This window comes from Melozone crissalis, unplaced genomic scaffold (assembly GCF_028551555.1).
Source record: "Melozone crissalis strain CALT ecotype California unplaced genomic scaffold, PUWL_Pcris_2 ptg000013l_1, whole genome shotgun sequence".
Taxonomy (NCBI): Eukaryota; Metazoa; Chordata; class Aves; order Passeriformes; family Passerellidae; genus Melozone; species Melozone crissalis.
The window spans coordinates 45848491-45861386 of NW_026535791.1; the positions used below are offsets into that span (position 1 = coordinate 45848491).

The 12896-nt window shown below is 42.4% G+C and overlaps 1 protein-coding gene across 4 annotated transcripts in view; it reads left to right on the forward strand.

The window, feature by feature from the left end:
* Window positions 1-12896, forward strand: part of MAP4K4 (mitogen-activated protein kinase kinase kinase kinase 4) — a 165292-nt gene that overhangs the window by 134970 nt on the left and 17426 nt on the right. Inside the window, exons 17-26 of one of the 4 annotated variants that reach the window (XM_054272209.1) lie at window positions 1410-1640; window positions 2565-2671; window positions 3624-3775; window positions 4467-4564; window positions 4899-4907; window positions 5371-5546; window positions 5937-6057; window positions 7232-7423; window positions 9804-9921; window positions 10192-10362. In XM_054272209.1, coding sequence (XP_054128184.1) covers window positions 1410-1640; window positions 2565-2671; window positions 3624-3775; window positions 4467-4564; window positions 4899-4907; window positions 5371-5546; window positions 5937-6057; window positions 7232-7423; window positions 9804-9921; window positions 10192-10362 — 1375 coding nt within the window. The remainder of the gene's footprint in view (window positions 1-1409; window positions 1641-2564; window positions 2672-3623; window positions 3776-4466; window positions 4565-4898; window positions 4908-5370; window positions 5547-5936; window positions 6058-7231; window positions 7424-9803; window positions 9922-10191; window positions 10363-12896) is intronic. The other 3 variants (XM_054272211.1, XM_054272210.1, XM_054272212.1) reach the window with 3 other exon arrangements.

Sequence of the window (12896 nt, forward strand, 5' to 3'; positions counted from 1 at the left end):
TTCGTTTGTTTTCTAACCAAGAGCCTTCAGATCTTGACACCTGATCTCATAGGAGTTATGGCATGAATTGAAAACCTTTGTCTAAAAATTAGCCATAGCCCATGAATTCTGAGCAGTTTAGGTGTGCTAAAATAAACTGTAGAGTTCTGCATTTAGTTCCTCTGTTTCCATGCAGAATTTTCATAAAGTCTGTTGATGACAGTGCAAGCTAAAACCATCCCTGATTGTGACTAGGTATTGCCACTCTTTTGGACAACAGGAGAATTTGAACAGACGGAAGAGTGGGAGAAATCAGGACAGAACTTAATCTCTTGCTCATTATTTCCTGGCTTTTATTCAAACCTCTATGACTATTTCAAAATATTGGACTTGTATCTTCATACTCTGTGCCAGTTACTTTTAAAGTCTGTGTCTTTCACTCTTATTAAGGATAATCAGGCTCTTCAACAGCTGTGTGTATTAAAATTGAGGAAATAATAATAACATAAAAACAAATACATCCAGCCTACTGAAACTGGGATTGAAAGCAAAGTTTTGCTTAATCATTAGGAGTGAAAACAGCATGTTCCTCAGTTGTGACTTTTCCTCCTCCTTAGTTTCAGAAATTAACTCTGAAACACAGGCTTAAGCACAAAGAGGAAGTAGGCTGAAGGGAATATGGATTTCAGTGGAAATCCTAATGGAGTTTTAACTCCTTAGTCACTGTTATGCCTTCTTAGTGTGTGTAATTGAATATATGTGCATGTAAATGTGTGTGTGTACTTTGTGTATAAATATGTATATATGTACAGTATATGGTACATATATGGTGTAAGTATAATATGCATTGTACATATGTATACTATATACAATATATATTATGTTTTTTTATATATATTGCAATAACTGTAAAGGAATAAAGGCTTTGTGTTATGGTCTTTCTCCAAAAGTTTCAAACTGTATCCAGTCCCTGAATTTGTTAGAAAAAGTAAATGTCTGTTGGTTTACCCAATTTACAGCATTCTTTAATTTGGTACATTGCTCCAATTGGATGTCCACTTCAAATTTCCCAGCCCACCGTGAGACCTGGCCAAAGCCCACTGAAGACCAGGGAACAGAAGCTGACTTCTGTCTTGAGTGGCCTTTGAGCTCAGGCTCATGGTGCAGATATTGGATTCCCGTTCCCTCTGGGCATCAGTGTATGTGTGTGTGGAGAGCGCATCACACAGAAATTGCATATGTGCTGTATTTTCAGTCTGTTACGTTCCTTGGGCGCTTGCCTTGCTTTTAAGTGCATCGATTCCACCCCACGCTTACCTAATGCCATAACCAATTTGTCTCTGCCTGCCCCACCTGCCTTTATTCTGTGTTAATTGGAAAGCCGGTTATACTGAGCGCATTGAATGTTTTATGTTTTGTTTTCTTGTAAGGTACAGTGGTCCCATCTGGCATCTCTCAAGAACAATGTTTCCCCTGTCTCGCGATCCCATTCCTTCAGTGACCCTTCTCCCAAATTTGCTCATCACCATCTTCGTTCCCAGGACCCATATCCACCTTCACGCAGTGAAGTGCTTAATCAGAGTTCTGACTCTAAGTCGGAGGTACCCGACCCCACCCAAAAGGCTTGGGCTAGATCAGACAGTGACGAGGTGCCTCCAAGGGTAAGGAGTAGAAAGACAGATGTGTGCTATTTTTTTATTATTAATTACAGTTTTCTTAAGGATGTGATGCCCTGGGCACTGGGAAGACTATGCCCTTGTGCCAGCACTGGTAACAGTATTTTGGAAGGCAGTTCTTAATGTAGGTATTCAGTCAATGGGTTAATGATAATCAACCTGAAGTACAATATTGAAGTTTCAGATAAAATTGGTAATTATTTATAGAATGCAGCTATTTCAGAGAAACAATTTATTATGCAAAGTTAACAAATAATTACCATATTCAGGAAATAATTCAAAATATCCCTGAGGTTATTGCTCAGTTAATATTCCTCTTCATTGGTTTGTAACCCAAACTATGAATCATACACTTATTTAAAATTAAGATGGATCTGAACAAAAAGGAAACATTCAATATATTTCCTCCTCCTCTCCCCCTTCCATCCCCCCTCCCATCCACTGGGATTTGCTTCTTCTGAGTATATTCTTGCTCCCCCCCCACCAGTCTTTGCCTTCTGCTGATCCATTCCTGGGCATTTGTTTGGTTCCCTTGAGCTTATTCTCCTAATTCTCATGCTGTTTCAGCAAATTGCTTTGTGCCTCCCCTGCTTCAGTCAAAATGCCATATTCTTTTCAGATGTCTCAGTAGTTGGGAGGGTAGCGGGGCGTGTACATGTTCGTGTGATAACCATTAAACGCTATTTAATGTTAAGACTAAACATCAAGTTCTATTCAAATTCTGAACAGCATCACAGCTAAGGCTTTTGGCTTTGTGGGTGTTTGTTCACTGCTTTTGGTCATTGATGCTAGCTTGTACTTAAAACATGTTGTTAAGATCTTAAGAATATATTTTGTGGCAGGAGAAGTTTTATCGTCCTGTCCTGTCTGTCCTCTTCATGGGTTTAACAGAACCTTTTTTCTCCCAAGGTACCTGTGAGAACAACGTCCCGATCACCAGTCCTGTCCCGCCGTGATTCCCCACTGCAGGGCACTGGGCAGCAAAATAACCAAGCAGGTCAAAGGAATTCCACGAGGTCTGTAAGCCTATGTGTCCTTGCTTTTCTTGAATTGGAAGGAAAAGGCATATGGGAAGCCAGGCATTTCCAGACAGCTTTTGGCAATGCTTGTAGGATGTGAAAGGAAGATGGTGTTGGATCCCTTTTCAGTACTGATTGATTTCTCTTGATGTGGCACACGTGTCAACAAATGCTGACAAAATTTCTTCTTTCCTCTTCTCATTTGAGTTGCCTACCCTGTAATTTTTGCAGTAACTTCAAATGCCCTTCAAATTTTGGAACAAATGTGGTTGTTTATGAATATCTTGCCTTTTGGTGCAACAGGGAATACCATGGGGATTGCTGGCAGCAGGAGTGCTTGTAACATCTAAAGTTACAAAGTGAAGAGAAGCTTCACTTCTAAAGTGAAGAGAGCTCAAAAATTTTCTGGCCTCTTAGCCAGAACCAGATTTTAAGAGGAGGAAAAAGCCTCCCTGGGCTGTGACACAGAGCACCCAAGGTCAGGAAGGGGGAGGAGGGAGCTGCCTCCTGAGCTCAACAGAGCAACATGGGCAGGCCACTGGGGAATTAGCTCACTGGATAGGGATGAGGGTATTCTGGTGTTCTTTTCGGTTTGTGTTTAGTGTCTAGGACACTTCTGATGCAATTTTAAACCTGCTGCATGCAGGCTGAGAGATTTGTCCTTTTCAGGTTATATACATAAGAAAGGCAGGTAGATAACTCCAAATAAAAGGAGTAGCTTATGCCCACCTAAATTTTTTTTTGACCATCATAAGTACGGTAATAGTTATTTCAAAGGGAGCTGATGCCTGGGTTGTGAAGCATTACTGATGCCCTGATCTCAGCATTAGAGTGTTCTTTCAGTTGAGTTATTAGCAAAACACTGAGAGAGAGTGGTGCTTCAGTTTAGAGCTGGGAATCTGGGGCTGAAGTGTGTGTGACAAAGAGTTTCTTTCCTCCCTTGATACAGCAATATAGAGCCTCGTCTGCTGTGGGAAAGGGTGGAGAAGCTTGTACCAAGGCCAGGCAGTGGCAGTTCTTCTGGCTCAAGCAACTCTGGCTCACAGCCTGGCTCCCATCCTGGCTCTCAGAGTGGGTCTGGAGAGCGGTTCAGGATGAGATGTAAGTCCTTCTCCTACCCTCTGTAACACTGTGTTTCTAATTTTATGACACTGTGAAGCACTCAGTAATTAAAGATGATAACCCTCACAGGGAACTACCTTTGAACATGTGGTGTCTGAGTTGGGCTGGCTTTCTGTGCCCTCTTGGCCATATGTCCTTGCTTGGGAAAGGCAGCAGGCACAGAAATTGTTGTCAAACTGTTTGTTTCATTGTTCTTGAATTCACATCCAGGCACTGCTGCACTTTCCTATTGTGCAAACAGCCCAGTCTCCATGCCCTCACAGCTCCCTCCCTTTCTCATGTGTGCAAGGGCACATTTTGATACTTGGTGGTTGTTGACAGCATGCAGACTGCCATGGATAGGTCTCAGCTGGGCTACACTGGATGATGATGGAGGTTTTCCAGCTTGTGGCCACACTTGGCTCTTTGATTTACAATTGTTGTGACCGTTTACTTTGGCTTCAGACATAGGTCAGTTGCACCTATACAAATCACAGCTTATGGTGTTTTTTGTATAGTCCTTCGGGGACAATGTAGTAATGAACCAGAGAAACTTAGGTCCTGTGGTCAGACACCCCTAATAGTCACCTCCCATGTCTTCCTCACTCCAAAGTGAAGTAAGAAAACATATTTTAGCTCCCTGCTTAATCTGCTTTGTTCTGTGTTCCTTTTGGTGTCTTGGCACGTGCAGCATCATCCAAATCAGAGGGTTCGCCGTCACAGCGCCATGAAAGTGCACCTAAAAAGCCGGAAGAGAAAAAGGAAGTCTTCAGACCTATCAAGCCTGCTGTAAGTTGCATCCTCCTCCCCTGTCCTCCTTCTTTTTTAAGTAGATTCACAAAAAGTACACTGAGAGCTTCCTTCAGTGCCATTGGGGTGAACATCAGCTGTTGATGTTGATCAGCTGGGTCTGGCAGCATGTTCTGGGCTGTGCAGTTGCCTATGCACATCAGTACTGCAAACATTATATTTTGCACTGCTTCTGGGATTTATTTCTGCTCTCTGGATTTCTTCCTTCCTAATCCATGCCTTTCTTTCTTTCAATCTTGTGCTTCCTTCCTGGGGCTGGACCAATGATCGTGCATTTGACCTGAATGTGCCAATGCTGGGCTGAATGGTGCAGGGAGAAGTGGTAAGACCTTACATTTTTCCTGCTTTCTGTGAAAGATTTCTGACATTTTCTACATCTGGCTGCTATTACAATTGATTACAGCTCTGTATCCAGTTGTATCTTGGGAAACTCGTTGGCTTTTCACATTGTTTTTATCTTTCCTTGAAACTTTCTTCAGTAGCCATATTTCTTATGATACTGCAGTTAGTCATAAATCAGGATGGTTGGGTTTCAAGAGTATGCACATTTTTCTATGATATGGCAAGACCCCCTTAGGTTGGCTCTTCTGGTGTATGAATTTATGAGAAAGTGAGTTTTGGTAACTGTTAGGAATGAGTAAGTCAAAGGAAACAGTACTGCTGGGGCAGTGGAAACACAGAAGTGAACAAACTTGGACACTAATCCTGTGGGTTTGTCTTGCAAACTTTTCTTCTCTCTTACTGCAACATCAGTTTTAACATTTTTTTCTTCCCCCTCCCAACAGGATTTAACTGCACTGGCGAAGGAGCTGCGAGCAGTGGAGGATGTGCGACCTCCACATAAAGTAACGGATTACTCATCCTCGAGTGAGGAGTCAGGGACAACAGATGAGGAAGATGATGATATGGAACAAGAAGGAGCAGATGAATCTACTTCTGGACCAGATGATGTCCGAGCAGTGTTAGTCCCTCTATCAGTGTTTTGCATCTGTTTTGCCTTATGGGGGATTGAAGGAAATGGACGTTAGCATTTTGGCTTGTATGATAGTTCTTTCAGATTGCTGCAATCCATGAGCAAGACATAGCAGCCTCATATGTTCATATATTCAAACACTAAGGATAGTCTTCTCAATGTCCTTTCCCTCTTCTCCCATCATTTGTTCCAAAACAAGAAACTGTTCAACAATATCTTGCCTTTTTTTTCGTAGAGAGGCTTTTCTAGGCAGCTCATGTAAATATTCCACTCTGGCTATAATACAAATTAGTTCTGAGTGTGCTTTGATGCAGGGCAGTGACAGCCTGGGCACCAGTGCTGTTATCTCACTCCAGTTATTTCTTGTCTAACAAATAGGTCAACGTTGAACTTGAGCAATGGTGAAACAGAGTCAGTAAAAACCATGATTGTCCATGATGATGTGGAGAGTGAACCTGCTTTGACTCCTTCTAAGGAGGGCACCTTAATTGTTCGACAGGTATTGCTTTTCCTTCCCTGCGCAGTGCTGCACCCTTTCTGTGCTCATTAACCCACTCGCTCATTCACCCATGCTGTTTCTACATTATATTTGTTGTTCGTATTATCAAGATGCAGCTGTAGAGAATTTCAGAGCAGCAAGATGTTTGATGCATGCAAAGAGGAGAGTAGCCCTTCACCCTTGCTTCTGTTTTGCATGCTTTCCAGTGACACTCATGGCAGCACCATGCAGAATATCTCAAAGTCTGTGGGAGAGAAGGGTAGAAAAGCTGCAGATACATGGAGCAAGTACCTGGAGCAAAAACTTAGTTTTAGCACAGAACCAAATCTGTGTCTCAGGAGTGAGGCTGGGAGGGAGCTGGGGTGGGAGCACTCAAGGTTTTTTAAAATTGTTTTGAACCTGTAGTTTAGGGCATACAGACCACCCAGATGACATACACACACATGTACATGCAAATTCACACAACAGTTGGTGTGGGGAGAAGCAAAATAGGTGGTGAGGCAGAGAATGTGGACAGAGTAGAGTGCTGTGTTGTTGCCTTTGATTCTGAAAATACTGTGTTCTTGTGCCTCTGAAACATAATGGTTCCCTGTTTTTAAATGAGCTTGTGTGTTAATGAGCGTGCTAGCTTATAGGAGTTTCCTCAGTAATCGCATTTCTGAGTTTCACAACTGAATGCCAATTTCTTAACTGAGTCCTCTTATTTGAAAATTAAGATTTCATGGTTATTGTTTTAAATAGTTAGCTGAAGGGATTCTCCAGAAAGTCCAAACTGCTATCTGTATAGGTTAGTTTTAAACAAAAGTTTAGTTTTAAACAAAACAATAGGGAAAAAAAATCATCACCCCACCCCCAAAAAATGTGCTTGTCCCTGTTGTGGTGTTGGACTTAGCAGCACAGTTGCTGTTCTCTTAATTTGTGGAACTGGCTGTGCAAGTCAACCACATGAACCAAGCATTTGCCTGCTGGTGGGAATTTCATGAATTCTAGTAGCTCTGCCCACTTTCCCTTTCCATGCAGGCATCAAAGCACAGATTATAAGCTTTTTTAACAAATAAAAAGTAAAAAAAAAAGTGAAAAGGTAGGGAGTGAGGGAGAGAAGGAGAGAGGTTGTTAGGGATATAGACTTTTAAGCAGCACTTGAGCAAGACAAGTGTGCCTGTTTTTTCTACAGAGTACAGTTGACAAAAAGCGTGCCAGCCATCATGAGAGCAATGGCTTTGCCGGTCGCATTCACCTCTTGCCAGATCTCTTACAGCAAAGCCATTCCTCCTCCACTTCCTCCACCTCCTCCTCCCCATCCTCCAGCCAGCCGACACCCACCATGTCCCCACAGACACCCCAGGACAAGCTAACTACTAATGAGGTATGTCTTACACCACAGCTGGCTGCTTTCATAGGGTTATAGCAGCATTGCCTAGTAGCTAGTTTGCAAAGGAACTCCAGCCAATCTCCCCTGCTTTTTTTTTCTGTCACCTTTGTTCCCACCTCCCAAATAACACATTTCAGTTCTGTGTAAGAAGCCCTTAACTCTAGAGCAGTCCCACGCCAAACTTGCCAGTTTACTATTTTTGCTTCCTTTTAGTGAGTCATTAATTGCATGGCGTTCATTTTAAACTAAACTTGACTACTGCATTTTCAAGCCAATACTCTTTTTAATTCTGTTTTATTCCGGGAGCAGGCTAATTGCAAGCAATGTGCCTCTTCAGAATTAGCAGTTAATTTTGGCTTTGTCAGTAAAGGCTGGACTAGTTTCTCCACACATACGAGGAGCTGCTTGTTGAAACTCACCCAGTGGGAGAGGAAGTGGCTGTGGAGGGATTTTGCTCACTAAAGCTTGCCATGTGGGCTGGGTGAACAAATCAGGTGTTGCCTGGGAGGGTTGTAAAAGCCCGAGGTATTGTTATTTTGGAATAATGAATGGGGGAAAATATTTGGGTTTTTTTCCAAGTATGTGTGTACTCTGAGAAGCAGCTGTGTAAAGATGACTGTTATCCACCAGCACTGATTATGTCCACGTGGAGAAGGCTTTACCATGGGGCAAGCTCCCTCTTGCTGTCCTGGGCTGATCCCAGGAGGGTGCCTTCCTTTACCGAGTGCAGGTGGGAAAGCCTGGTCCTTCACATGTGCTAACCCCTTGCAGCAGAGGAGTTAACACATGTACAAATGAACAAAGGGCCGTGTGCCCCTTACCAGCCCCAGCAGTGAGCAGGGAGCCTTGTCTGGAGGCTCCACTCCTGGCTGCATGGCCAGCCTGGCTTACAGGAGAGCCTCTGAAGCAGGGGGTGGTACAGGGTGAGCGAAACTCGATGAAAAGAACCTGCTGCTTCTCAGGGTAGAGTCCTGCCATGGAGGTGTGCAGGTGTCGTGATGAGGAGAGGTTGCAGTGAGCTGGGGAGGTTTATGGCTATGCACATGCTTACCACGTAATCAAAAATGCTTCTTAACCACATAGCAGGTGGGTGGGAGGGAGAGTTTCCTCCTGGAAATTCATTTAGCTTTATACATCATTTCCAGCTGTGCTTCATTCTTCTTTGGTCTTTCTAAAGCACACTCTTGTAGGTTATAGAGATCAGTTGATTGATCCAGAGATGCGCTTGCTCATTACTTTGGTCTAAGCAATACGTAAGCAGGGCTCAGTTAACTCAGCTTGGGAAGTGGGGGCTGTGGCAGTGCCTGGTGATGAAGGAGCCTTTTGGTGTTGGGCTGTTCAGGGCAGGGATAAATTCCAAAGACCCATTGCTATTTCTTTCTGTAGAGGCTTAGGAAGATTAGAGGTTGAAGATTAGTTGATGCTAAAGAAGTGTCTTGTAACAATATTTGCATAAAACTGAGCAAAAACCCCGTACTGCTCGGTATAGCTTACCACATGCACACTCTTTATATATACACTTTTTTTTTTTTCCACTTGTCCCATTCTGCTTCAGTATGATATGTTGTCACTATAATACTAAACTGGCAAGGGTTTTTAAGTTGTTCCATTTCCACTTTTAACAGTTCATTGTTTCACTTGTCTTCTTTCTTTCTTTATGTTTTTTCATGTTTAGACCTCATAACTCAACAAGCACCAGTGATTTTATCCACTACATATTCATAGTGTCATGTCACTGTTTGCTACACCTTCCACACTAATGAGCCCCTTTGTTCGATACAGGTTTAATATGTTGCTTTGTCAAATAAAGGTGGAAGAATCTGCTGCAGCTTTCTGGCAAGAGGCTCAGGTTAAACAAAGTAGGGAGAATGAACAGTAGTGAACATTGAAACATAGTCCATCATAGAAGTGAATGCTTGATCCCAGATGGTTCTGATTTTGTTGCACAAGCCAAGAGATCAAACTTCATAATTTAATTAACTACCTCAATTCAGAGATGCTTCATAAATTCAAAAATTGTAGGTAGTGGGCAGCTTGCAGATAAAACAGTATACATACATTTAAGCAGATTTTCAAAAGGAGAGACATTTCCTTGCTTTGTGCCTGATTGTAGTGGTCTGTACTAAAAAGCTTTGCTAGCAGCTGAGGTTCAGGGATGACAATTCAGCTAATTGCATTTTGCTGTAACGTGTGCAGTGTGCATATGTATCTAGCTCAGGTGTGGTGCCTGCAGTGCTTTGTGTATCTATAAAGGAAGTATAAAAGCTTGGGGAGGCTCTGTAGCATAATTCCATAGTGCCTTTAAAATGTTGGTGTTTGTTATCCATGCTTTTTATTGTCATTAATATTAATAAAGTTGAAATTTACATTGCAGACTCAGTCCGCTAGTAACACACTCCAGAAACACAAATCTTCCTCCTCCTTTACACCTTTTATAGACCCCAGATTACTACAGATTTCTCCATCTAGTGGGACAACTGTGACTTCTGTGGGTAAGTAAAGTAGCTGAAGACAACAATTAAAAAAGGGTTCAGTGACTTCAGTGGCTCTTTAAAGTACTTAAGAATGTTACCATCATGCTTTTTATTTGTTTTGCAATGGATTGCATAATTTAATTTCTTTTTCCATTTACATTTCTTACAAAAATTAGGACTCTCTCACTGTTCTCAGTTACTGATTTGGTTTGTATGATATAAAAAATATATGTCCAGAATCCAGCACTTGAAGGGTATTACATGCACGTTACTTTTTTTTTCTTTCAGTAGGATTTTCTAGTGAAGCAATGAGATCAGAGGCAATAAGGCAAGACCCTACACGGAAAGGATCAGTTGTCAATGTGAACCCCACAAACACGCGGCCACAGAGCGACACCCCAGAGATTCGCAAATACAAGAAGAGATTCAATTCTGAGATCCTGTGTGCAGCCTTATGGGGTAATGCAAACCTGTTACTGCCTTGCCATTCCTCAAATGTAATGTCCCAGTAGGAGCTTTCAGCCTTTGATAATGTATCTCCAAAACTGCAGCTGTTTCTCTGCATTTATTCAGTGCTTGTTTACATCTTCTTTGTTGCAAGACCTGATTATTATTATGTTTTTTATAATATGTTGCTTCTGCTTTGTTACGATTTCCCACTGGTACATATATGCTTCTGATGGCACAGTTTAGACTGAGAATCACAGAATTATTAAGGTTGGAAAAGACCTCTGGGATCATCAAGTCCAGCCTTTGACTAAACACCATTGGATCACCTAGACCACGGCACTGTGTGCCCCATCCAGTCATATCTTGAACTCTTGCAGGGATGATAGCTCTTATCACCTCTTTGGGCAGCCTGTTCCAATGCTTAACCATACTTTCAGTGAAAAAGTTCTTCCTGGTATCCAACCTGAGCTTGCCCTATCATAGCTTGAGGCTGTGTCCTCTTTTCCTGTCACAGGTTGTCTGGGAAAGGCTTCATGCAGTTCATCAGGATGTTCTTTTCAGCCCTTTCCAAACCCTGCTGGTACGTCTCTTGCAGCTTTTGGGAGCTTGTAGTAGTCCTTGCACTGTACACCTGGTGCACACAGGGTATTCTTTTGAAAAATTACCATCTTCTTGAGGCTCTTGCTAATGTATCATTGCAGGGCTTGATTAAAGTGTGTTGTGTAAGATGACTTGTTACCTCAGTCATCAGTTTATGTAGAAAGTAAGACAGAAAAGGATAGAGAACAATTCCAGTTCTGAGGCTTAGCTTTGTTAAGAGTGATTACTGCAGAGAGAAGCTGGGTGTGAGATGTCAGCTGACCAAGTCTGTCTGGTTTTCTTGTCACTAGGGATAATTTGTGTTGGTGTCAGACAGTCAGGGTCCCACACTTGATCAGGCTTTGAGCACTGCCTGTTGCCTGCTGCAGCGTAGAATCTCTGCTGCAACCCCTAGTGAAGGCTTTTCTGAGTTGTTTGTTTCCTGACCAGAATCTGTGAATTAGTTTTTTCATTATCTAAATGTTAATAGTTGATGCTTGTGTATGTTACATACATACTTATCTAGTGTCCCTAAAGTTGGCAGATTATAAATGCACATGCAGGTCATTTAAAAAACTTTGGAAGAAGAGAATTGGCAATTGCCCTAAGGTATATGATTCTTGTAAAGGTAACACAGTCCCTTATCTTTTTTACTTTTTTTATAGCTCTTTCCAAGGCTTTAGTTATCTTTTGAGGCTATGTCCAGCATTTCCTGTTTCTCAGAACAGCACTTTTGTCCCAATCTTCTTTCCTGCATAGCTGTGTCAATGAAATAACTCTCCCAATACCTTGTCTTCCTATCTGCTATTTTCTTTATTTCCAGAATTTACTGCTAAGAATTTTTGCCTCAACACTATTTCTGCTTGAATTTCTGTGTAACATTCTCTGATAAAGTTAAGACTTGTGCAAATGTAAACTTCAAGGCTGTGAGAGGCCAAAGGCAGAGAGAAATCATATGGTGTCTGTAAAGATGACTCATAATTTCTGTGATCTGCCTTGTTTTGCCAGTAGCAATTCATGTTAATGGCTTTATATTTCTTTGATCTATATATCTGTCTGTTAGGGTGGTTTAAAGAATAGGTGTAAAATCCTAGAGGTGTGGTACAGCTGTAACACAGCTCTTCACTGAACATTTAGGGCCAAACTGATGGTGATACAAGTTGGTACACACGCTTACTTCTTGATAAAGTTTAACTTCCTTCACCCTTAAGAAAATTAAACCATTTCATGGTGATGCTTTCTATTCAAAAAGAGAGGGACTTGCTTGCTTTGCCTCTACCGGTGATAATGCCAGTAGTATCTGGCAAGCTGTTAATTGCATTAGGTCTCTGATGCTGCTTCTTCTGGCTCTGAGTGGTGAAAGCCAATGTTAATTACATGGATGCAGTAACACAGATTCTTACAGACAGCCTGTACTTTTTCAGGAAGCATTTCAATTTGTTTGAAAAAACCAGAGCTGCTTAATTGTAGGGTGTCAGTAGAAGAGCTGTGCTGTCTGTGAGTGAGGAGGGTGTCTGCACTGTAAAATACAAGCCCTGCTTGCCACCAGTGTAACACCTCATTAGTTTCTTCTAAAGTGCACATAGCTGAGGGAAGGGGTTGGGCACAGGTGTGCATGAGAGCTCAATGCAGGAACAGCTGCACCAGCAAGGCAGAGGCAGCAGAGATGAGGGTGGAGGCAGGAGCAATGGAGTCCTGATGGAGGACAAGGAGGGGAAGGGACCCTGAGGGAGCAGTTTGCATGTGGCTTGCTTTGAATTGTGCCCACCCTGGGAAAGGTGCAGAAATGCATCTTGAAGCTTCAGCTTTAGTCAGTGGGTACTGGAGCTGCAGGAAGGGGAGAGCAGCTGCTGGGCACTTCCTTGGCTGGCTTGGTGCTGCTTCAGCCTGTGCTAAGCATGACTTGTGTGTGCCTCACTCTCCCTGCTTCCTTCTGCCCCTTCTCAATCTGAGGATTGTCCCAG